At 51.2% G+C, this 21,995-nt stretch overlaps 6 protein-coding genes across 6 annotated transcripts; 2 read left to right on the top strand and 4 right to left on the bottom strand.

Moving 5' to 3' along the window:
- Nucleotides 1–1,817: 1,817 nt before the first annotated feature.
- Nucleotides 1,818–2,564, top strand: TRVA0_036S00364 (uncharacterized protein; the record flags this gene model as incomplete). Its single annotated transcript, XM_076686329.1, has 1 exon — nucleotides 1,818–2,564. The coding sequence occupies one exon, from the start codon at nucleotides 1,818–1,820 to the stop codon at nucleotides 2,562–2,564; it is 747 nt and encodes a 248-aa protein (XP_076539402.1).
- A 156-nt stretch (nucleotides 2,565–2,720) lies between these two features.
- Nucleotides 2,721–8,556, bottom strand: BNI1 (protein Bni1p; the record flags this gene model as incomplete). Its single annotated transcript, XM_076686328.1, has 3 exons — nucleotides 2,721–4,385; nucleotides 4,442–7,759; nucleotides 7,870–8,556. The coding sequence occupies 3 exons, from the start codon at nucleotides 8,554–8,556 to the stop codon at nucleotides 2,721–2,723; spliced, it is 5,670 nt and encodes a 1,889-aa protein (XP_076539401.1).
- Nucleotides 8,557–9,425: 869 nt separating this feature from the next.
- Nucleotides 9,426–11,558, bottom strand: TRVA0_036S00320 (uncharacterized protein; the record flags this gene model as incomplete). The annotated part of the gene is made up of 1 exon (XM_076686327.1): nucleotides 9,426–11,558. One exon carries the CDS (start codon nucleotides 11,556–11,558, stop codon nucleotides 9,426–9,428), a length of 2,133 nt encoding a protein of 710 aa, XP_076539400.1.
- Nucleotides 11,559–12,562: 1,004 nt separating this feature from the next.
- On the top strand, nucleotides 12,563–13,807 carry POT1 (3-ketoacyl-CoA thiolase, peroxisomal; the record flags this gene model as incomplete). The annotated part of the gene is made up of 1 exon (XM_076686326.1): nucleotides 12,563–13,807. One exon carries the CDS (start codon nucleotides 12,563–12,565, stop codon nucleotides 13,805–13,807), a length of 1,245 nt encoding a protein of 414 aa, XP_076539399.1.
- A 1,314-nt stretch (nucleotides 13,808–15,121) lies between these two features.
- Nucleotides 15,122–16,957, bottom strand: TRVA0_036S00276 (WD40 repeat domain-containing protein; the record flags this gene model as incomplete). The annotated part of the gene is made up of 1 exon (XM_076686325.1): nucleotides 15,122–16,957. The coding sequence occupies one exon, from the start codon at nucleotides 16,955–16,957 to the stop codon at nucleotides 15,122–15,124; it is 1,836 nt and encodes a 611-aa protein (XP_076539398.1).
- A 1,932-nt stretch (nucleotides 16,958–18,889) lies between these two features.
- On the bottom strand, nucleotides 18,890–21,424 carry TRVA0_036S00254 (uncharacterized protein; the record flags this gene model as incomplete). Its single annotated transcript, XM_076686324.1, has 3 exons — nucleotides 18,890–20,648; nucleotides 20,777–20,886; nucleotides 21,212–21,424. 3 exons carry the CDS (start codon nucleotides 21,422–21,424, stop codon nucleotides 18,890–18,892), a joined length of 2,082 nt encoding a protein of 693 aa, XP_076539397.1.
- Nucleotides 21,425–21,995: the final 571 nt, after the last annotated feature.

The raw sequence follows: 21,995 nt of genomic DNA, 5'->3' as shown, positions 1-21,995 counted from the left end.
GGTTATTAAGCTAAGAGTACCAAGTAATTGGAATAGTTTGAATAGATGGTTATAATGTTCAAGCATTAATGAATACCAAGTCATTGGAATGCTTTGAATAGATGGCTTGTAATGTTGGTTGTATGTAGTGTAAAATCAAACATTCATTATAAATCGTTAATAATACCAACAAATAACATAAGGGTTAACGGTTATATAATAATTAAAGCGTCGGATAGGACGTAAACGACTCGGGTGTAATGTTCAACCGCCTGGCATTTCGATGGATGTCGTGGTCGATTGATGGAACCTCCTTGGTAATCTCAATCTCTTCCACGCTCGTCTCCTTGTCCCAGAATATCTGACTAGTCCAATCAATGATATTCCCTTTTTGTGCCATTTTGACTTCAGAAAGTGTCGCCAAGAAGATAAAGCTCCTGTTATCACCATAGCAGATGAACGCGTTGTGCATTCGGTCACAGTGGGTCACGACAACATTGTACTTCTTAATGAACTTATGGAGATCAAAGTCGGGTTCAACAATAACAGTAAAGAACCACTTGCCTTGGCTGTTACGTTGATACTGCTGGCACTTCTTTTTTCGTGTAATTCGATTGAAGCGTTGAGAAACGTATCTCAAGCGACCGTGAAATCCAAGTCGCTCAAAGGAATCCTTTATCAATGTTAGCATGATGAATGCTGGAATGGTAATCCAAAAGCGAGTAGTAAAGTACGAGGGAATCAGCAGAAACCCTGCTCTTTATATAGTATTCTACAGTGGCCCAACGCAATTCAATTGCCAGCTTACTTTAGCTGTAGCAATTGTTAGCTGTTTATGAACAACGATTGTTCTTCCAATTGATATTAAGGCCTGTCAAGGGGCAAATAGATTGGCGTTAAAATCAAAAACCCAATTTCCGCCCGGGCAGAACTGAAGCGACCTGTTCATGAACATATTATTCATATAGCGGGTTCAAAATTTCAAAGCTATCAATAGGTCATTAGCTTTTGTAGCTACAATGGCGAGAACTAGCAATTACTAGACTTTTGTGTTTTAAATTTCGCAACAGACCGTTGAACGTTGCCCTGAGTTGCCGTTGTGAACGGTTGCCCCCAACTTTAACTTACACGTGATTCAATGTTAGCAAACCACTATTAACGACAATAATCTAAGTAAGCTTTACCTCGTAGCCGTTCATCGCTTATTTGGTAGCTCTACGAGCAACAAATAAGGTATGTATCACCTAATTAAACTTTGCAGCGACTCCGTTGAACGTTGCCCTGAATTGCAAACCAACTGATTGCCTCTGAATTTGACTTTCTCATAGCCATAATGTTGGAAAAAAGCTGCCAAGATTACAAGCTCCTACCTAAATAGAACTGTTTAACCACCAATCGTACTAAAAAGCCTGGCCAAACAAGAATTTGCTCCCTATTCACGGCAAAGAGCAAATTCCACAGCGTGTATAGCTTCGGTTTAGGTGCTCGAAAAAGCCAATTGAGCCTTCTACCATCAATTTTCAGCAGCGACAAGTGCAGCCCTCTCGGAGGCAATAGATGGAACACCACAACAATCGCAAAAGAGAGAGCAACCGATAAAAACTCATTCTTTTTTTTTTTTTCAATTGATACAACCCGTAGAACAGTTGCGGTTCAGCAAGATAAAGTACTTTCCTCAAGTATAAATAGACCCCCAGTTTCCTCAGAAATGGAATTTCATTTTGCATCTTAGTATTCAGTTTGACTATACCAACGAGATAACAGATTTTCAAACCATTGAACAGACAAGTCACAATACCATACAACAAGACAAAATATTCAATCCATTGATTCAAAGAATGACCATGACGAACAACACAATGAAAAAAGGCGTCGAAAAACAGCCAATGTCTTATGTCCTCCGGGATTTCATGGGCTTTAAGCCTCGTGAACGGACTGTTCGAGATGTTCTCACGATCAAAACTGGCGAAGCCTGCTATGAGCTACCATCAATTTTCAGCAATGATGACTGCAAGCTCTTCCGAGGCAATAGATGGTATTTTAACGCGTCATACCGACACCGCAATCGCTGCACCAAAAACGAGAAAAACTCTTTACTGAAAGTTTTCAGCTTTCCGGCCGTCCAAGCTGATTATAATGAACACAAGGTCGCGTGTAAGCATGAGATTCAAAACTACAAGGATATTATGCGGCATTTTCCTCAATTATTCAAGCAATTTGTCTTCCCCAAATTCCTTGACGGGGGCATGAAGTGCATAATCCCAGGAGATAACCGCAAGTTGCCATTTGTGGTCACAGTTGACTATACGACCCTTGAAGCCTTTAATCCTGCCAGTATGGATCATGCAATTAAGCTGGAGGCGGCTCTGGAGCGACTTCACAACCTTGGAATCACCATGGGCGGTGTCCAGGGAATCAATGCCGCGACTTTGCGAATCAATAAGTACGGCCACATCATGTTTACCGACCTTTCACATGCTCATTACCATCATTACTACAAAGTTAGTACAACAGAAGCAAATTCTGAGGCTTTCTTTCAGGCGGTCGACGACGACTTTAACGCCATTTTCCCTCCACCAGCATAATCTTTGGCTGATTTTTTTGGCAAATCTTTGTATAATAGCTATCAGTGTTTACAAACAGAAATAAATTTCATTTACATTGTTTTATTAGTAAACTATACATTACTCGTTCATTCGTAACAAAAATCATCACTTTTGATTTACCTGGAGCTGATTTCATTATGGCGTTAGGTTATCTTCGCTTATGGCTTCGCCATTAACTTTTTCAGCTTCAACAGGCTCCTTTTCTGTCCCATTTGCTCTATCCTGGCTTCCTTTGGACTCCTGTTCGTCCTCTATGCCGTTCGGTTTGTCATCCGCACTATTACGACTGTCAGCGTCAGCCGGCTTTTCTTCGATATGATCATCCTCGTCTATTTGATCGTTCCCTAGTGAGCCATGTCTTTCGTACCGCGCTGATTTGGGTTCATTAGCCCTCAAGGCAGCCTTCAGATTGCTGCTACTAGGACTGGCGCTCAGGCTACCTGCCTTATCAGGACTAGACGGAATGCTAATAGTCAGTGGCTGTCTCAAATCATTGCCACCAATGGATCTGCTTTTCAACTGGTTCGCTTTCCTTGCCCGACGTTCAGCGAGACGGCTATTTACGCTAGTGCTGCTTGACATTGCAGAGCTAGTATTACTCTGACGTCGCGAAGTTAAATCGGGCGAATTGCCGCTTCGCAGCTCTTCAAGAAGTTTCCTTGCTCTTCCACCGACATCGTCTTCGCTATTAGGCGAATCTTCAGGTTGCGTTGATGGGGGAACTTCGACAGAGACTGGCTCAGAATCGACATCTTCAGCCGGCTTAAATGGCTCAGGAATTTCCTCTTCTGGCTTCACTAGCGCAGGTGTCATATCGGTTGCTGACTCTGTCGGAGTTTCATCTGTAATGATGCCACCTGCATTATCGCTCATTGGCTTAGATTCGTCTTGCTTCTCATCCAACACAGAATCAAGCGTCTTGACCTCAATATCATCCGGCTTGCCAGCAGCGCTCACCAGACGGCGATGTTCAGCCATGTTACGCCTGGCAGCAGCTCGCCTTCTAGCAGATCTCGCATCTCCAGATGGGCCTGCAGCTTTAAGCTTCTCAAGCAAGTTATCCATCACCGAGTGATTGCTGTTATTCGGCGAAGTGCTACCAGAAGAAAGCTGTCCAGATTCCAACTGTGACGACTTTTTGGGTGCTTCTTGAAGACGTTTCCTCGCAGCATATGCACGATCGTCAGCCTCTCTCTGCAAATTCTCTGTCTTAGCTCGCTGGAACTCGGTGACGAAAAACGCAAACTTGCTAAAGAATGAATTGGCAGCTGTACTATCATCAGAATCTTCACCGAAGAACTTCATGACCTTCTTGAACTCCGACATAGTAGTCTTCATCTGGTCGTTCAAGAACTCGCGCTTTCGTCTGGCTTCAGGCAAGTGCTCAAGTACAACCGTTAAAATCTTATCCGTCGGATGCAGTTTGGTAGGATCGCTGAGGTTGCCAATGTCAATGGAAGACTGGACATTCTTAATATTCTGCATGAAATCCTGACAGTCGTTTTGTAGTTGTTCAACAGAAATCTTAGAAGCTGCCATAGCGTCCTTGAGCTCTTCAGTGAATCCTTCCAATTGAGGGAAAGATGTCCGAACGATCTTTTCGACATAGTGCAAAAAGGTCATTGTATTCTTTTCATCCTTGGTGAAAACAAGTCGCTGCAACGTTCCCAATTTAAAGCCGCTGGCTTGCTTTGACGAATCATTCATATAGTTGCCCACTGCAAGAATGATCTCCAAAATATCCTTGAGGTTCTTAGATTGCTTGACCTTCTCACAGGCGGTATCAACCAATCGCAATTTCTAAATTACCAAACGTTAGTGACAAAATAACACTGAAACAGACAAAATAAACTTACCGAAACCAACTCTTCGTAGTCCTTCTGGTAGCTGCTAATAACTGCAAGCCCTCTAATTCGAGACTTCCAATAATGCTGTAGGTTGTAGCAAAGTTCAAGGTAAATCTGATCAGCCCGCGCAAGCTCTCGAGGATCTTTCTCGGGCTTGGGCACTTTCCCATCTTCGGATTGCTGACTCCAATCGGTACTGTAGGGCTGGAAGTTCCTCGCCAAGCTAATAGTTACCTCGGTAAGCTCAGGGCGACCCAAGAACTCGAGCACATTAGAGTTTTCTATAACTTCATCAGAACAGAGCAGAATCTTGAGCACCAATTCGTCAACAGGCAATTGACTGAACATGTGGAGATTGATGCCAAACTGCTGCGAAACGTCCCGCGCAAGGAACGTGATTTTTTCCTCTTGCTTCTTTTTCTTATTCATGAGAGTCTTAATCTCCTTCGCAGCGAAGATCTTCTCGACTTCTTCAAACACACCCTGTTTATGTAATGCATCTGCAATCGTAGGTTCGTTGTCTGCCCAGACGGTATGGTCCACAGTATCCAACTTTTCCCAATGCATTTGTTTGAGCTTTCGTCGGGGTCGAATACCAAGCGCAAATTGTGGACTCTGGGACACTGGCGTAGCCAGCGCTGGAGAGTTATGGCTAGAATAAGAAGGTATAGAACCAGGTGGAGGAGGTGGTGGGGGTGGGCCACCAGTGAATCCGGGAGATCCGGGGACTGGAGTACTAAACCCAGGGGGAGGAGGAGGAGGTGGTGGTGGTGGAGGTCCGCCAGCAAAACCTGGCGGAGGAGGCGGTGGCGGCGGTGGAGGACCACCAGTGAAACCAGAGCCAGGTGGAAGAGGCGGCGGTGGTGGTGGTGGAGGACCACCGGTGAATCCTGGTGGCTGAGGAGGAGGCGGTGGAGGTGTAGCACCGGTGAATCCTGGGGGCGGTGGTGGAGGTGGTGGAGGAGGAGGGCCATTGAACCCTGAGGATTGAACGGGCGGCGGTGGCGGAGGCGGTGGAGGTGGAGTGGCGCCGGTAAATCCAAGATCCTTGGTGGTCTTTTCGACTTTGATGGTCGTGACTTCAGCCTCGTCATCATCAGATTCAATAGTTTCGAAGTCATCTTCTGTGAGTTCTTCAATTCGTGCTGGTTTACGTCGTCCTTCAGCAGCAGACTTGCTATGCTGCTTAACCTGGGCCCTTCGAGCAGATTGAATATTAGGTGACGAAACCGATCCTTTAATTTCGGCGGGTGCATCAAGCATTGGTACATCAGCCTGATGGCCGTCAGACACAACACGGGAAACCTTTCGGGTCATCTCCTCCAAATAAGGAGCCTCTCGACGCTTCGCAACGTCCAGTACATCATTACCCTTATTTGCTGGTTTGTTAACCTGAATGAGCTTTGCCTTACCATGCACCGCTGCAGGATAGCTGGTTCCTCCGTTACTGCCGTCGGTAGAAGAGTCACCTTCATCAAATCCTGACCATTTAGCAACGTCGTTGCTCTCCATTTGCAGCTCTCGCAATCGCTTCATTCGCATCATTCGCTGCTCATAGAGATCCTTTTTCGTGGACTCTGGCAGAGAGCTAGCGAATTCCATGAGCTTACCCTCTTCTTCATCTTCGAAATTGAAAACTTCAAGCTCTCGAGCCTGCATCTGCAAGCTCTCCATCTTGTCACGCAGCTCTCGCAGTCGTGGACTTGGCTCAACTTCCCAGGCTCGGCCTTCAAGCTTGTATTCAGTCTTCTTTCTTGCAAGCTGCGCTTCCAGCTTATTTACCAGCTTATCGCGGTCAAGAATTCCACCCTCCTTGCCATACTGACTTTTAGTCTTGCTCTCCTTGAGCATGAGATACAGCTCTCGTATCTCGAGTTCTTGGTTCTGCAGCTCAATCACATGGCTTTGCTTCAACTCGTCGAGTTCATCCTGTAAACTATCGTTGTTTCGACGCTGTAGTAGGAGCAACTCGTTCAGTTCGTCCACCTGCTTTTGCAGGCGACCGACGTTGCCGTCTGCACCAAGGTTAACCAACCTCTGCATTCTATCTCGCTCTGCGTAGGCCTCTTGGACCTTACGAGCTGCGTCCTTGGCCTCCAAAAGAGCGCGTCTTGCTTGATCATCGGTCTGTAACCGGTCTATCAATGTTTGAACTGAGAAGTTGAGGATATTCCGCAGGTCAACATCAGGCATGATTCTATCCATAACCACATGAGAAAGAAGCGCATCGACAAGCTGGAACATGCGTGCACCTTCATCTGACGGATCTTCTCTTACAAGCAAAAAGTGTTGCATAGCAGAGAGGAAATAGCCTTCGGCATTAGTGCCTCTAACGCGGGACCATATTTCGTGGACAATCTCGTTCGGATCATCCATATTGCGGATGTCCTCTTCGCGCTCGATATTCAGTAAATCTTCGTAGTCCAGGGCCGCTGCTTCGTCGTACTTTTGAATCTGCTCATTGATATGCTCGTATTTGAATTGCTGCATTTTGGCAGCGATTCGTGGCAGTCCAGAAGCCTTGAGCTGAGACCGTAAATGGACTCTGATCTTGAGGTCTGGAGAGCCTTGAACAATGACGTTGACGAGGAAAAGCGTGGCCAAGGCGTATTCCATCAAGAGACTCTCCATGCCAACGCCGCCGGTTCTAAACTCCTCGCTGGCCCCAACCATCGAGCCCATTTTCCCTCGGCCGTCGAGGGTCTGCTCGACTACTCTCATCCACGACTCGAATCGCCCGATGTCACCCATATGGCCCTTCATGTAATCAAGCGCGGCCAGAACTTGCTCATGGCCTACTGGCTCCTGCCAATGGGCCAGGAAGGTCAGCACCTCGGTCACGAGTTTACGAGTCGACAGTCTCGGCGAGATGAGCGACCGGACCAGCGCCGGAACACATTTTGTTGTCTGAATAGCGTGATCTGCGCCGTCCCTCAAGTTGAGCAGAGCCTTAAGGCACTTTACAAGGTCGTACTCTCGGTCCAGGATCTCATCAGTCCACGTGCTTCTATTGTTGATGTGGGAAAGGACGGTGGAGAGCGCAACCTGGCCTTGCGCCTCAATGAACTGCTGAACCCAGCCAACGGGCTCGGTACGCAGAGACACCCATAGGTTCCCCAGCTGTTTGGCCGAGATGGAGTTGTCCATGAGCTTTCGTACGTACCACTCGGGGGTATTTTCGTCAGTTTTCTGGGTCTGCGAGCGTTTCTTTTCGTTTTGGAATTCCGTCAGCGCGTCCTGGTGAATAAGCATCCACTTCTTGGAGATGGGGTATGCCAGCATCTGCTGTTTAGCTGCCTCGGGCAAGCTTTTGAAGTCTCGTTTGTTCTACTCTGTTAGTACACATTTTCTCCACCAATAAAAACACTTCTCCACCAGTAAAAGCACAATTCTGCACCAGCAAAAAGCGGGATTCTCCAAAGCAAGCAAAAACGTACCATTAGTTCAATAAACATCTCTTCCACGACATAGTCCTCCTTAGGTCGCTCGAGGCTGAATTCATTAGCCTGTACCATTGCATTGATGTTCGCCTTCGTTGATCTCGTGAGTGTCGACGCTAGCGAATACGTATCGTCATCCCCAGAATACCTCGAGTACCGCACGGAATCCTTGTCTTCTATACTCCTTGATTTGCGGTGTCCGTTACTCGTTGAAGGCCTCAGCCAATTCAGGCTCGGCTGAGAATGTAGTGAGGTGCCGCCATACGGCCGAGCGGCCTCATACTGCTGCTCCAGCTTGGGATCTAACCGAGAGCTGGGGTACATGTGCTCTGTGCCACCAGAGCTTGTTGTGCTAACGCTGGCGTTCCGGCTGAGATCGGTCCTGTCGCCTGGCAGGTTACGCGGCTGAGTGAACTTGCCCGCAGGAGGCAGCGGATGGTTCTGCATCCTGCTCGGCGGAAGTGGAGGGATGGGGCCCGAAATCAGCGTCGTCGGAGCGAACCCGCCGCTCGAATGCTGGACTGGCGCCGCCGGATCAGGCCTCTTGCTCTCGCCATTAGCCGGGAGATAGTTAACGGGAATCGGCGACTTGGATTTGGTCGAGATAGACTCGTACGGGATCGCCCCAAAGCTCGGCGAATTCGAGTGCAGAGCACTATTCGCTGCAGGCTGATCCTTCTTCATAAACGACAGCTTCGACTTGGAACTCGACGACGACGAAGACCGGGTCGGCGAGAGGCCAGTCGTGCCATCATTATTGCGTTGCCCACTCGGGCTCTTTGGAAGCGGCCTGCTCTGCTGGCTGCTGTCTCCCGAAGCTCTTCTCATTTATCAATCCCCTCACAGCCCCTTCGCACAGTACGGATGGAGCTCCTTCAATACGTATTATCCACACAGCACGCAGGGAATGCGCGGGAAAACTTTGCTATCTCTAGCAAAAGAGCAAAAGATGTAAACGTGGTGGGTCCGGCTGTTTGCTGTGGGCAGTCACGAGACGTGGTAATGGGGTATTTTGCCACTGTCGTACAAAATTCTGTATCCACAGAGGAGAGGGCCAATATTGGAAATTGCCGCACCTGGCCGTTTCGTATCAGTCCAGTGCTTGCCCTTTTGCACCTTTGATTTGCGATCCTGCAACAATAAGGTCTCCAGTGTGGAAATAGGGGCCCTGTCGCGCGGCCGCCGTGTTTGCCCGTCCAGGGGGCGGGCCGGTGAAACTGGGGTGTCACCTTTATTTTTGGCTACACCCTACACCAAGCCGTCTTCCGCGATAACTTGGACGTCTTCTGCGAGATACGGACAGTAGATAGTAAATTTGGCGGCCCTAGCGTGGTACTCTGTGGCAGTCCGTTGACAATACTCTAGTGGGTACTATCAAGCGAAAGGGGACTTGGGCATTTGGCTTATCGAGGTCTATGATGAAAGATCTACGTACTGTATATGCAAGTACCGGTAAAAAACATTCAATACAATATCATACTCAATTAGCTAAACAAATGGCTATATATTGAACATACGAGAAGTATACGAAGCGATTTGACATTAGTACGACATTACTGGGAGGTGCCGCCTACTCGCTTGTACTTCCTTGTATCTTTCTTGGACATGAGTACGCGGTTTCGCGTGCCGGTACCGCCATTCCAAAAAGGTGAACGTTTATGCGAGAACTCCTCAGCGCAGTAGATACACCGTTCGCTGAAGTTCTGCTCTCGTGAGCAGGCTCCGCAGATCATGCGGTGAGCTCGCTCGGTTGGATGATCCGCCTTTGCATCGTGGCACCGGTCACACGGGTAGACCTTGCCGCAGCAGCTGAAGCGGAACCATCGATTGGACTTCTTGTAGTGCTCGCAGGTGCCCTCGTGGGGTAGAGGAGCGCCGCCTTTGATGCCGAGCGACTCCTTGTGGCGCTTCACGCGAACATTGAGCTTCTCAGTCTCGTCGGAGATGAGATCGAACCGGAACTCGGGGATGAACATTGACATCTTGGCGTGGCATTCGTGACAGTGGGCGTTGGCGGTCTTTGCCAATTCCATTCGCTTGAATGGCTGAGGTAATGTCGTGCTGCATTTTTCACACGTAGGAATGAAGGTGCTAGGCAGGAGCTGGTACGGCGTGCAGTTGCTGAAGTCAAGCAGGCCGGCTCGCTGGTTCATGGCATGAATAAGGTCCTTTCTGAATGCCGCGGCGAGAGTTGCGTTGCACTTGGTACACGCCGTGCCTACCGCCTTGGACTCTCGTCCGTACGGAGCAGAGGCGAGGTTCAGAAGGTCGTTGGTAGTCTTGCACCGGTTGCACTTAACCACAAGATTCAGCACCTGGCATTCAAGGAAACCAATATTAGATAGCTTGATATGTGGCAGTATCAGTGCGGTACCACGGAGATCCAGGGGAGGCATCTCGCTCATGGTATTCGCAGACTCCTCATGACTTGCTTCGCTCTCTTTCTTGTGTCCATCTTCTCCATCTTCAGGCATTGGATCGTTATCGTCGTTTTCCTCATTCTCATCAATTTCGTCATTTTCGGCAAGAATATCGTTCTCCTCGTGACCAGCAGCAGTATCTGTATCGTGTTCAATAGAGGTAGAGTCGGCTTCTCGCGGACTAGCCTGGGGCGTGATCAGGTCTGCCGGAGGCAGGATGAGCGAATCCAGCTTTTCGAACAAGTAATTCATCAACGCGCTGAGGGACCAGTTCTTTCGGAACACCTCTGCCTGGTGGTTGAAGTTGTTCTCAATGTTGCGCGCCTCGACGTTGTCGACGGTGGGGATCGAAATCGTGCACGGTGACATGTTATAGTCAGCCGGGATAAACAAGAGTATCCTAAACGGCTCCTGGAGCTCTGGCGGCAGCATCTCGGAGGATTTGCTGACGGTTAGCGAGTAGGTAGACCCGATTTCCGGCTCGTGTGAAAACAGGGCCATCGTTCCGCCCATGCGATGCTGGAGCAGATCGATCTGCTCTAACCGCTGTCTCTTGACATAGCCAGGAATAAAGACCTTGGTCGGGTTAAAGCTCATAGCACCAGTGGGCTTGGGGGTGGTGTCGTCGCCCGAGGCCGCCTCGGGACTAGCCTTCCTGGTGACCTTCTTCTGCCGTACAATTCTAATTGTTGCCCTCTTCTCTCGGGTCAGATAATCTTCGAGATTGTGGTCTAGCTTGTTGATCATGTTGAGCAGCGACATCTTACCGAGCTGTTCTTGGGCAAGCTCGGCAAAGCCAATCTCGACGTTGGCTGAGTACCCCTTGGGAATCTCTTCATTAGTAACCTGGATATAGGGGACGCTTTTGGGGTAGTCCTTTGGAACGATGAGATTGAACTGCAGGGTGTCCAGATCAAATGCGAAGTCGGGATCGCTAGGCTTCAACTGCAATTTGTAGATGAGGCCATTGTCCGACTCGATGTGATTCGGGAACCGTCGTTTGATCTGGTTGATCTCGACGCCCCTGGCCCCGAGCTTGTCAAAGTTCTTGGGCTTGGGCTTTGGAAATGGCCGTCTTCGGGGTCTATTGGTCTCTTGGTTTGATCCTTCGCCTGCTCCATCTTGGTTTGGTTGGCGACTTGATCCGGCTCCTTGATTGCGAGGCTCGTTCTCATTTCGGGGCCGACGGTTTCGGGGTCTTCGACGACCAGATTGGGACTGTCCAGCAGTATTCGTGTTAGTACCGGTATTAGTATTATCGCTCATAACCAGTTGGTGATTATTATACACTGCAATAGACCTCGTATTTATATAAATGATTTTCGCTAGTTATGCCCTGATTTTCCTTCTATACGGCGCGACGATGTTCCGTGACTCAGCAGGACTCACTCCTACTCCCAATCTCTCACGACCCATCATTATCCCGGAATCCGCTCGAATGCCTAACTCCTGCGTCACATAGGAAATTGCCTACCATGGTTAGCCAATTGCATTTTTTTCCAATGGTTCGTCGCTTGTTCTGCTCTCGTCTACGACCGGTTGTAGCTTCTGGAGAGCGGGCCGCGAGCTAGAGCGAGCAGCAGCTCTAGATCAGTTATATCGACTAATATAACGAATATTTGGTGATGTTGCCGTTGGGCCCGGCCGGCTCCGGAGTACATAATAATACTGGCCAGTATTATTATGTACTGATTTAAAGCTCATCGTTGACACATGCTTTCAGCCGCACGCCAGCATGTGAACGACACTGGCAATGGCCATATGGCCATCAGATGAGCTAGAATATTTCATATGATGCCCCAATGGTCTTCTTTATTTCCGAGGCATATTGGATCTTGTACCCTATTATTACTACCTGCTGTACTATCACCGTAGAGGTGCCCTGTACCATTGTACTGGTAAGTAGGTAGAGTAATACCGAGTAGGGAAGCCCCACAAAGAGGCATAGGTGACCTGTACAAAACGGAATTAAAAGCCTTGAAAACGACGTAAAATATTCCCGTCCTAGAAATATGCAAAGCCGAGGAAAAATAATGCTTAACAGTAGAAACTACTAAAATATGGAGACTCGGTACATGAAGGACGGCCCTGTCGGGATGGAGTGCGCTGATAGACTTTGCCGAGGTTAATGGGTCCCGCGGCTTCTCCGCTTAGAAACCTTCCCAAAACCGCCGCCCTGCCCCTCTCCCCCGGATTACCCATTTGGCTTATATAAAGCGAACCCAATCGCACCTTCTCTCTTTGACATTCAATCCAAATACACATAAAAAATGGAACGACTATCTAACCTCTCCTCCCAGCTGCAGCCAAACAAGGTCTCGAACGTGGCCAAGCTCGCTGAGAAGCACCCCGACGATGTCGTCATCACCGCCGCGTACCGAACTCCTTTGACTAAGGGCGGCAAGGGCGGCCTCAAGGACACCACTTCTGCCGATCTGCTCCTTCACCTCCTCCGGGGCGTCCTCGACAGGACCAAGCTCGACCCGAAGCTCATCCAGGATATTGTCGTTGGTAACGTCCTCAACCAAGGCGCCGGTGCCAGCGAGCACCGGGCCGCTTGCCTTGCCGCCGGTATCCCATACACGGTGCCATTCCAGGCGCTCAACCGACAGTGCTCCTCTGGTCTCATGGCCGTCAACGACATTGCCAACAAGATCACCGCCGGCCAGATCGACATTGGCATCGGCGCTGGTGTCGAGTCCATGTCGCTCAACTACGGTCCAAAGTCGGCTGCGGGCTTCTCGGAGACCCTGAAGCAGGACAAGGAGGCCGCCAAGTGCCTCATTCCAATGGGCTTCACCTCTGAGAACGTGGCCAAGATGTACAACATCTCGCGAGAGGACCAGGACAAGTTCGCCGCCTCCTCCTACCAGAAGGCCGAGAAGGCCCAGGCTGCCGGTCTGTTCGACGAGGAGATCATCCCAATTACGACGCAGGTGCTTGACGCCGACGACAACGCTAAGACAGTCACTGTCACCGCGGACGACGGCGTCCGAAAGGGTGTCACCGCGGAGTCTCTGTCCAAGCTGCGACCAGCTTTCTCCAAGGAGGGCTCGACGCACGCCGGTAACGCCTCGCAGGTCTCTGACGGTGCCGGCGCCGTTGTCCTCATGCGACGATCCGTTGCCGAGAAGCTTGGCCAGCCAATTCTCGCCAAGTACGTCCACTGCAAGGTCGTCGGTGTGCCACCAGAAGTCATGGGCATCGGTCCAGGTGTCGCTATCCCAGAGCTGCTCAAGGACCTCGGTCTCACTGTCGACGACGTCGACATCTTTGAGCTCAACGAGGCCTTCGCCTCTCAGGTCGTCCAGTCCCTGCGAGCCGCCGGCATCCCAGAGGAAAAGGTCAACCCCAAGGGCGGTGCCATTGCATTCGGTCACCCTCTGGGCGCCACCGGTGCTCGACAGTTTGCCACCTTGCTGCCAGAGCTCAAGCGAACTGGTAAGAAGGTCGCCGTTACCTCCATGTGCATCGGCACCGGTATGGGTGCCGCCTCGCTTATCATTGCCGAGTAATCTTTAGCTCATGTATTTATACAACTCCATTGGTCATGATTCTTGTTTTTTAAAAGTCTAATAGTAGAATTTTTCAATTTCAAAAGCGTCGAATATAGTCCTATTAATGCGCTTATCACCGATACTGAGCGTGGTCTCAGGGGCACATTTTACGCCACGGGTAAACCTCAGACCACCCACCACCACCCCCATTGGTTGTGCTGCGAAGCGGAGCCCCAATGAGGTTTGCCACGCTGCTTCAATACCCTGGGGGCCAGCCCCCAGACCCCCGTAGCTCCTCTTCGCGGGGATCTCGTAGCAATCTCTTGCAAAGTAGCCCTCATGGGAGTTTGCGAGTGTCCCCACAGATACTCTTCTGCTTGAATCACTTGGGGGCCAGCCCCCAACCCCCCGTAGCTCCGCTTCGCGGAGATCTTCTAACTATCAATGGCTTAGCGGAGCCCCAGAAGGTTTAGAACTGGTCATTTGATCAAAAAGGGATTGAGGCACATTTGCTCCTATATGATATTTTTTCTCCTTACTTAACTACTAACATATCAATCTGCTTCAGGGGTAGCCTGTTATCGTTTGTTGGCTTTTGTAGCAAGAATTTGTTACAGGCAACTGTCCAATTCCGGTACAGATTGAGAGTTTGTTGCAGGTTGTATCCAAGCTTAAATAAATCCCAAACTTCGCATCAGTGTGTCCAAATCATGGGTACAGATGAATAAATTAGCAATAGCAGGTGTCAATGTATTTTAATCCTGGTACATTCAATTTGATTAAATAAATTAACAATGCGTCAATGCATCCAAATCTTGGTACAATGAAACTTATTCACAGTCAAAAAATTCTGCGTTACCTTATCCAGCGAGAGACGAACAACTACCGGTAACATGAAGTTTTGATAAAATCAAATACAGTAAGTGCAGCATATATCGATAAGGCATGGTCCGGGCGGATAGCAGCAAAAAAGGTCTAAATATCATATCCTTTGCTAAAATTTGTTGATTTTTTTTCATACATGAATATCTTTACCCATATTTACCCATATAATACCCCAACATGTACAGGTACTCAACTTCATCTACCGTCCTCCGCGAAGCTGAGCCCCAAAGGGGTTTAGGGGGATTGTACCAAGAGAAAGCTATATCTCCGCGAAGCGGAGCCTCAGGGGGGTTTGGGGGGACTGGTCCCCCCAAGTGTATTCGAGCTCCCGTGGCTTCGCAGAGGGATACCCGGCGATTAGTAAATACATTGAATGTCTATGAAGGACGATAAATAGAGTACTCAAACATGGCGAAGCGGAGAGAGCTCCAGGGGGAAGGTTTGGGTCTATGAGGGGCGGTAGATGGGGCGTTCCCAGACCCAGACTCTGCCGTCGCGGCCGGAGGCCATGATGATTTTGTCGAGGAACTTAATGTCGCAGAGGGACTCAGCGTTCTTGTCGTCGCTGGCACGGTTGCCGAGGGCAGTGACCGAGTTGGCGGCGGCCGCCGCGGCAACAGCAGCAGGCTTGTCTTTGGGGTCGAGATAGACCTTCTTGGACACGACAGGGAGCAGCATGGGGGTCTCGCCGAGGGAGACAAACTTGTGGAGGGTAGTTTTTGCAGTCTCACGCTCCTTGTCGGAGGACTCGTGGTGCTTCTTGGGGCGGTGGAGGGACTTGGGGGTGAAGTCCCACAGCAGCAGCTTGCCGTCGTCGCCGACGGAGCCCAGACGGTACGAGTTGGCGGTGGTGTCGCTTACGACGGGGTCGAACTCGACGGCGCGCACCCACGACGAGTGGCCCTGGCACCGCGCCACGATGTGCTTGTTGTGCTCGTCCTCCATGGACCACAGGCACACCATGTCGTCCTGGCCGCCCGTGGCGAGGTACCGCCCATCGGGGGACCATGCGGCGCACAGGAAGCCCGCGTAGTACGAGGGGAAGATGTCGGTCAGCGTCTCCGTCGTCAGGTTGACGAGCCGCAGGTACCCGTCCTTGCTAGTGATGGCGGCCACGAGGGCCCCCGCCCCGGGGCGGAACTTGATGGCCGTGATGGGGCTGTTCGACACCTTGTAGACGGCGATCGGGTTCGTCTCCAAGCCGGGGGCGGCCGATGGGCCGTTATTGGCGGCGGCGGTCGAGCCATTGGTGGGAGAGGCGGAGTGCGACTTGATGATGCGGAAGACGTCCGTCGATCGCGGGTCCTGGTTCTGGCCGAGCCCCTGGGCGGTGAACCCGCCGTCCTCGCGCTCGCGGTCAAAGATGGTCAGCGTGCCGTCGGCGTGGGCTGCGATGAAGAGCGTGTCGTGGCCCGGCAGCCACCGAATCTCCGTCACCGCGGCCCGCGTCACGTCGCCATTCTTGTTGATGCGATTGTATTTGGACGACATGAAGTCGATCCAGATGATGTCGCTCGACGACATGCCCAGCACCAGGTCGAGGCTGCTGGGGCCTTTTGTCACCTGGTTCACGTCGTGGCATAGCGGGTGCGCCTTGGTGAACAGCACCTTGGCGAGCGGCTCCTGCCGCGCCAGGCGCGACGCATCCGCCAGATCGAGCCACGACAGCGAGCGCCCGACATTGGCCCAGAAGAACACCTCGGAGGGGCTTCGCTCCGAGAGCCGGCGGTGCATCGTGTCGTGCACGATGGTGCGCGAGATGTACGACGAGTTGTTCTTGGTCAGCGAGTTCTTGGGCTTGCGCCGCTTGTCGCCGCTGCTCAGCACGCTGCTCAGCGTATCTCTACGGGTCAGCGAAGGCAGGCTCGACACCCCGCCGGCCGGACTCGCTGGCAAGTAATCGTCTTCTTCCTCCTCGAATGCGTCGGCGGTCGCTGCGCTGGGCCGCTTGTTGAACAGCGAGGTCGTCCACCCGCCAAACGTCTTGGATGACCCGATACTGGGCTGGCGCCCGCCCTTGGACTGGGTGCGCACGAGGCCTGCCCCCGGCGCTGGGTCAGTGAAGGAGAGCGTCGAGAGGCGCATGCCCGACGTGTGGAACGCCGGCAGGGTGTGGGTCGGCGCCAGTGGGTTTATCACCGTCGGCGGCGGGTCAGATGGGTGCGGTAGCGGCGTCGCAAGGAAGATGCTCTCCTTGGCAATGTACTTGCCCTCTGGAGCGGTGAAGCACTGCACCGAGTTGGAGTCGAGCCGCACGACGGAATTCGACGCCTCCACCGGCATCTGGTCGCGGTACAGCCCGCCTGCTCCCGGATAGTACGCCGACTTGGGCGGTGGCGGAAGTATAAACATCTTCGTTCACTTGGTACTCTTGGAGAGAAAAAGAGAGAGAGGAAGTGGTATGTCTGTGTGGCTCCTCCTTCCCCATGTAGCCCCGGCCTGCATTGGAGGGGAAAAAGCCTCGCCCCGCCAGTGGGTCTCCGCGCCCGCGGCATTTCATCCGGGGCAACCTCACCACACACCCGTAATCTAGAGTGGGTCTTTCGTACTTGCGGTTCTCATGGGGAGAGAAAGGGCCTACGCAGTAAGTAGTGGGGAGCAGACTGGAGGGGGTTATTCGAGGGCCAGCCCTCGAGCTCCCGTGGCTCCGCTTCGCGGAGAAATTGAGGCAATTGAATGCTCAGGGCCTCCGGATCCCCCCACAGGTATAAGTGGAGACGGGGATGACTCCTTCACTTTGTAATTTCTAAGCAGCTGATTCCATAGTGTTCTTTGGTATATACTATTTGGTTGTAGTGTTTGGTAATGCTCTTCGTTTATACACATAATACCGTTTGGCAAAACTGTTTGGTAGAGCACTTGTAGTGCTAGGTACATGTACGTATGTACCATAGTGATAGTAGCACGTAGCTATCCGAGTGCCTAAATAACCTCAGCAAGGGGAGGTCCCCCTGGGTCAATTCAAATGACTATTGTACTAACGGTTACTGTTTTTATATGCTCTGGGTCTCTGTAATGAACTATTTCAATAGGGGGGGTAGGGGGGAGTTGCCCCCCTGGGTCAATTCTACTAAAATAGTTATTTTCTGGTACTGCTCACTACTCACTGCTCATTTGAATTGACCCAGGAGGGTGAGTCCCTTGAGATCCCCCTATTGAAGCAGTGCTATAGAAGACTTTGGTGGTACCACCTTAGTGCGTATCATTGATAATACTACCGGTAGGTAACAGCACCAGCTATTGGTAGTGAAATTAATAGCGGTACAATGGTTACGGTACTGCTAATGATTCATGCAGCTGTAGTGAATACGCATATTACAGTACAGGTATTACAGCGGTAATAAATAGTACATAAGAGGGGGGCTGGGGATAATAATCTGTCAGAGTCTTTAGAGAAGAATCCACTTGAAATACATAGCAAAATATGATCTTTCCTATAAGTTAGTAACAAATGTAAATTCATCTCAATATCAATCGGGGCAACGGCCCTCGTTGAGGAATGGGGTCTTTCGAATCTTAATTAGTGCCGGGGAACATCGGTTAACCAAATGTGCCGCTTATCTCCTGGACATGCACGCTAACATTATCTGCAAACAGTTATGCAATGAATAGTGATAACATGTCGATCTAATCAAATACATCATCCTGTGAAAGTAACATTATCGGCAATGAACGTAGCTGAAGTGAAATGCCAGATTACTTAAGTTACAATCCTCAACGCTAAGGAGGGATGCATTCTTCATTGGACTCTAAAATCTCCTGGAGCATTTGAATGCGCAATCAATTAGACTTCGTTAGCCAAGTTTGAGTGGATTGCCGAGGAACATGGCCCGTCATATCTGAAAATTTGTTAAGACCGTCATGTACGTAAGCTTCATGTACTTAGAGCGTCCTCCTTCGCCCTAGGCAACGGATCTAGGATCATTAAAAGGTATTGCAGCGTTACCGGTACTACTCAATTAGGTACCGGTTCTACCAGTTTGGTGGTACGTGTAACAATGTGCACTACTACCAGCGTTATCTAGTACGGCAACTGTACTAACTGGTAAATGATGAAATGACTACAATACATTATTACTGGTATCATTATACAACCAATTTCTGTACTGGTCACCATTATTTGGCATATGATAAAAGAGTAAACGAGAATAGTAAACTTTTGATTGTCCAATAAATAGCGGATAAATAAACTATCGTTACAGATAAATGCAATGGTTAGTCGGTGCGCACGGCCTGCTGGTGCGCGACGTGGGCGACGGCGGCCAGCCCTTCGAGCCGCGACCGCGGGCTCGACGAGAACGAGGAGCGCGTCTCCGAAATATCGTGGCGCAGCGGCGCAAACTCCTTGAACTTGCGGTCAATGAGCGAGTCCAAAAAGTCGAGCTGCTTCCAGAACTGGTGCCGCATGAGCTCGGCGTCCTTGTTCGAGGAAGACGACTCGGGCAGGTACTGCACTACGTCAATTAGAATGTTGACGAGCGGCGGGATGAAGTAGCCAATGAGCGGTGACACGCAAATCAGCGGCGACTCGAGCAGCATGGCCAGTGCCGACGAGTCATTGAGCAGGTTCGCCAGCGCCTGCGTCTTGTCCTGCGGTGACCTCACAATAGAGAACTTGTCAAAGTGCACAAGCACCAAGTAGTAAAGCGCCTTGAGAATGGGCGTCGTGTCCCACATCGTCTCGATCGTCGAGTACGCCGACTCGAGCTCGCTGAACAGCTTCTTCGCCGACGTGTTAGTATTGGCCGTCGACGAGCCGTGGCCCAAAATCATGCACAGTCGCACGACCTCGGGCCCCACGCGCGAGCCAAAGCACATGGCGTCCGTCTCCTGGTTGAGATGCACGACGTGGTCGGGAATCTGGATGGGCACCTGCTTGACAGCGGCGTTGAGCCGGTCGAGGATGACCAGAATGAGGAAAAGTCGCCGCGACAAGTTGGCATCGTCCTCGACGTCGGCCGACGCCTGCTTGGTTCGGGTCTTGTGGAGATTCATGTCGTAGGCAAGGTTGATGGCCGACCCGAGCCACAGCGACTCCCCGCTCTGCAGGAAGAGCAGGATGAGCGAGATCAGGTAGAGGATCTTGGACTGCGTGTTGAGTGTGTTGACGTGCTCGGACCCGCTGATCTGCAGAATGCCCTGGAGCACGTGCGACTTGTACTCGTTCCTCGAGGTCACCGAATCTTTCTGCGATACGAGGCCGCACACACCGCACAGCATGGTGCGCCGCAGCACCGAGTTGGAGCACGCCAGGAGCCGCGCCCTCAGCCGCACGCGGCTCGACGGCAGAATGGGCAGCGCCGGGTGGACGACCTGGTAGTAGTTGTCAATGCACCGGTCATCCCACCCTGGCTCGTCGAGTTTAGACGTACTGAAGCTGCGCTTGTAAGGCTCGTTGAATGCGTTGCTACTGCTGCTGCTGCTGTTGCTGTCGTACAGCGCTGGCGGCGTCGTTGTTGCCGGTGGCGTGGCAAGCGTCGAGTCTATCGAGTTGTGTCGAGCCGCATGAGCCGCGGCGGAGTAATGCTCCGACCGCGCAGCCGCCGGGTGGTGGTGTGGGGGCGGAGGGTATACGTGATGCGATGGTGGGGGCGAGTAGTGCGCCGTCGTCGATGGAACGGAGTATCTGTGTTGCGGTTGTTGCTGCGGTGGTGGTGGAGGAGCCTGATGAAGGCCATTGGTGAAGGGCCATTGTGGAGCACCACTCTTAGGCGAGACGTTAGCGTCTGGGACCGGCGTGGGAGCCGGCGTTACCTGGGTGAGTGTCTCAATTGACGGCAGCCGGTCATAGCGCTGCTGCTGCTGCTGATGGCCGCCAAAGTTCTGCTGGGAGGAGGAGGAGTATTGCACCGGCTGTTGCTGGGCCAGTGGCAGCGGTGGGGGCACACTAGAGAGCACAAACTCGGCAGAGGACCGGTCATCCTCAGACTTGGGCGAAGCGCCGCCATTCTTCTCCTTCTTTTCCCATCGTTGGCTATTAAAACCGGTTAGCGCCTTAGATCAATCGAAAAAAATAAATAAATAAAACAAAAATTATTGTCGCAGGTGTTAACGTAGTGCCGTAGTACGTAATTAACCACCGGCAAAAGGAATGTCACATACCGTTTAGATGGGCCTCGCTTCATGGGGATCCGCGAGAACGAGCACTTCTCGCCGGCCTTTTTGCAACTGCTACACTGGGGATCTTCCTCCATGCCAGCATCGCATCGAATCTACATCATTCAGGTTAGTTACCGATCGCTTATTCTTCCGCTATTTTCCTTCGTTCCCCCCAATATTTTCAGGTGAATTGCCTTGCCGAGGGGGGGCGTTTCGGAACAAAAACCCGGAAAAACACCGTGGGGAACGGCTTTTTTTTTCACCCCACTTTCTGGCGCGTGCGCTCGCGGGAGGGTGTTTGTTCCGGGGGGGGCTTTCCCCGGACATTCGGCCGTGTGCCGCAGGTGCAGCATTAAACCCCCTCCGGCCGGGCGAGAATAAATCGGAGGAGATTGGGGAGCAGGGTGGGCGGAGAACGGAAATATGGGTGTTTCTTACCTTTTTCCGGCGGCATTCATCGCATGCTCGCGAGACTTTGGACCGCTTGCGTGGAGGCACGGACGACGACGACGCTGGAGGCGTTTTGTTCTTCTTGGGCGTGCCCGTGACGTTTATCCGAGGCACCTCTGTCGATTTAGGCGACGGAGTAGACTTGGCTGAAGCGCTCAGCTCGCTGGTATTTGGAAGGGTAGTCGTAACTGTAGCCGTCATTCTATTCCATACTCTACGATTATCGATTAACGGTTAAACTATTAAATCGGGTAGTAAAAAAAAAGGTTAATAGAAGGGAATTCGATTCTGCGAATTCAATATAAAAAAATAAAAAATAAAAATCCCAAGGGGAGATAGAAAATCTTTTTCCAGGGGTACCACGGGTTTAAATACCACAGACCAAAAGAAATCTTCGCTTATCGGAACTGACTAGATTAGCAGTTGGTATAAGCCGCCTGCACGACGGAAGGCGCATGTCACCCGCAGTTAAGCTCGTCACGCCTAGCGTAGCCTCCAGCCCGGCACCCCAGAAAACCCCACGGATTAATCGTTTACCCGGGGTATAAGGCATCGTTTCGGTCGGGCGAGACCACACCACACACGCATGCGGAGAGCCGCTCCCGGCCCTCTTAGCCTGCCGTCAAAAGCCTATGGCACCCGGCAAGGTTCCTTCCACCGGATTTAACAGGCTGTCGACACTACAATATTTTGTTAATGTCATATTTACCTACGGTAGACAAATGTTGATAGCCGGCGATAAGCTGGTGGCAATCGACGCTGTCAGGCAAGG

Source organism: Trichomonascus vanleenenianus, assembly GCF_965637985.1.
Source record: "Trichomonascus vanleenenianus strain CLIB 3782 genome assembly, contig: TRVA0_036S, whole genome shotgun sequence".
Classification (NCBI taxonomy): Eukaryota; Fungi; Ascomycota; class Dipodascomycetes; order Dipodascales; family Trichomonascaceae; genus Blastobotrys; species Blastobotrys vanleenenianus.
This window is presented reverse-complemented; position numbering and strand designations above follow the sequence as displayed.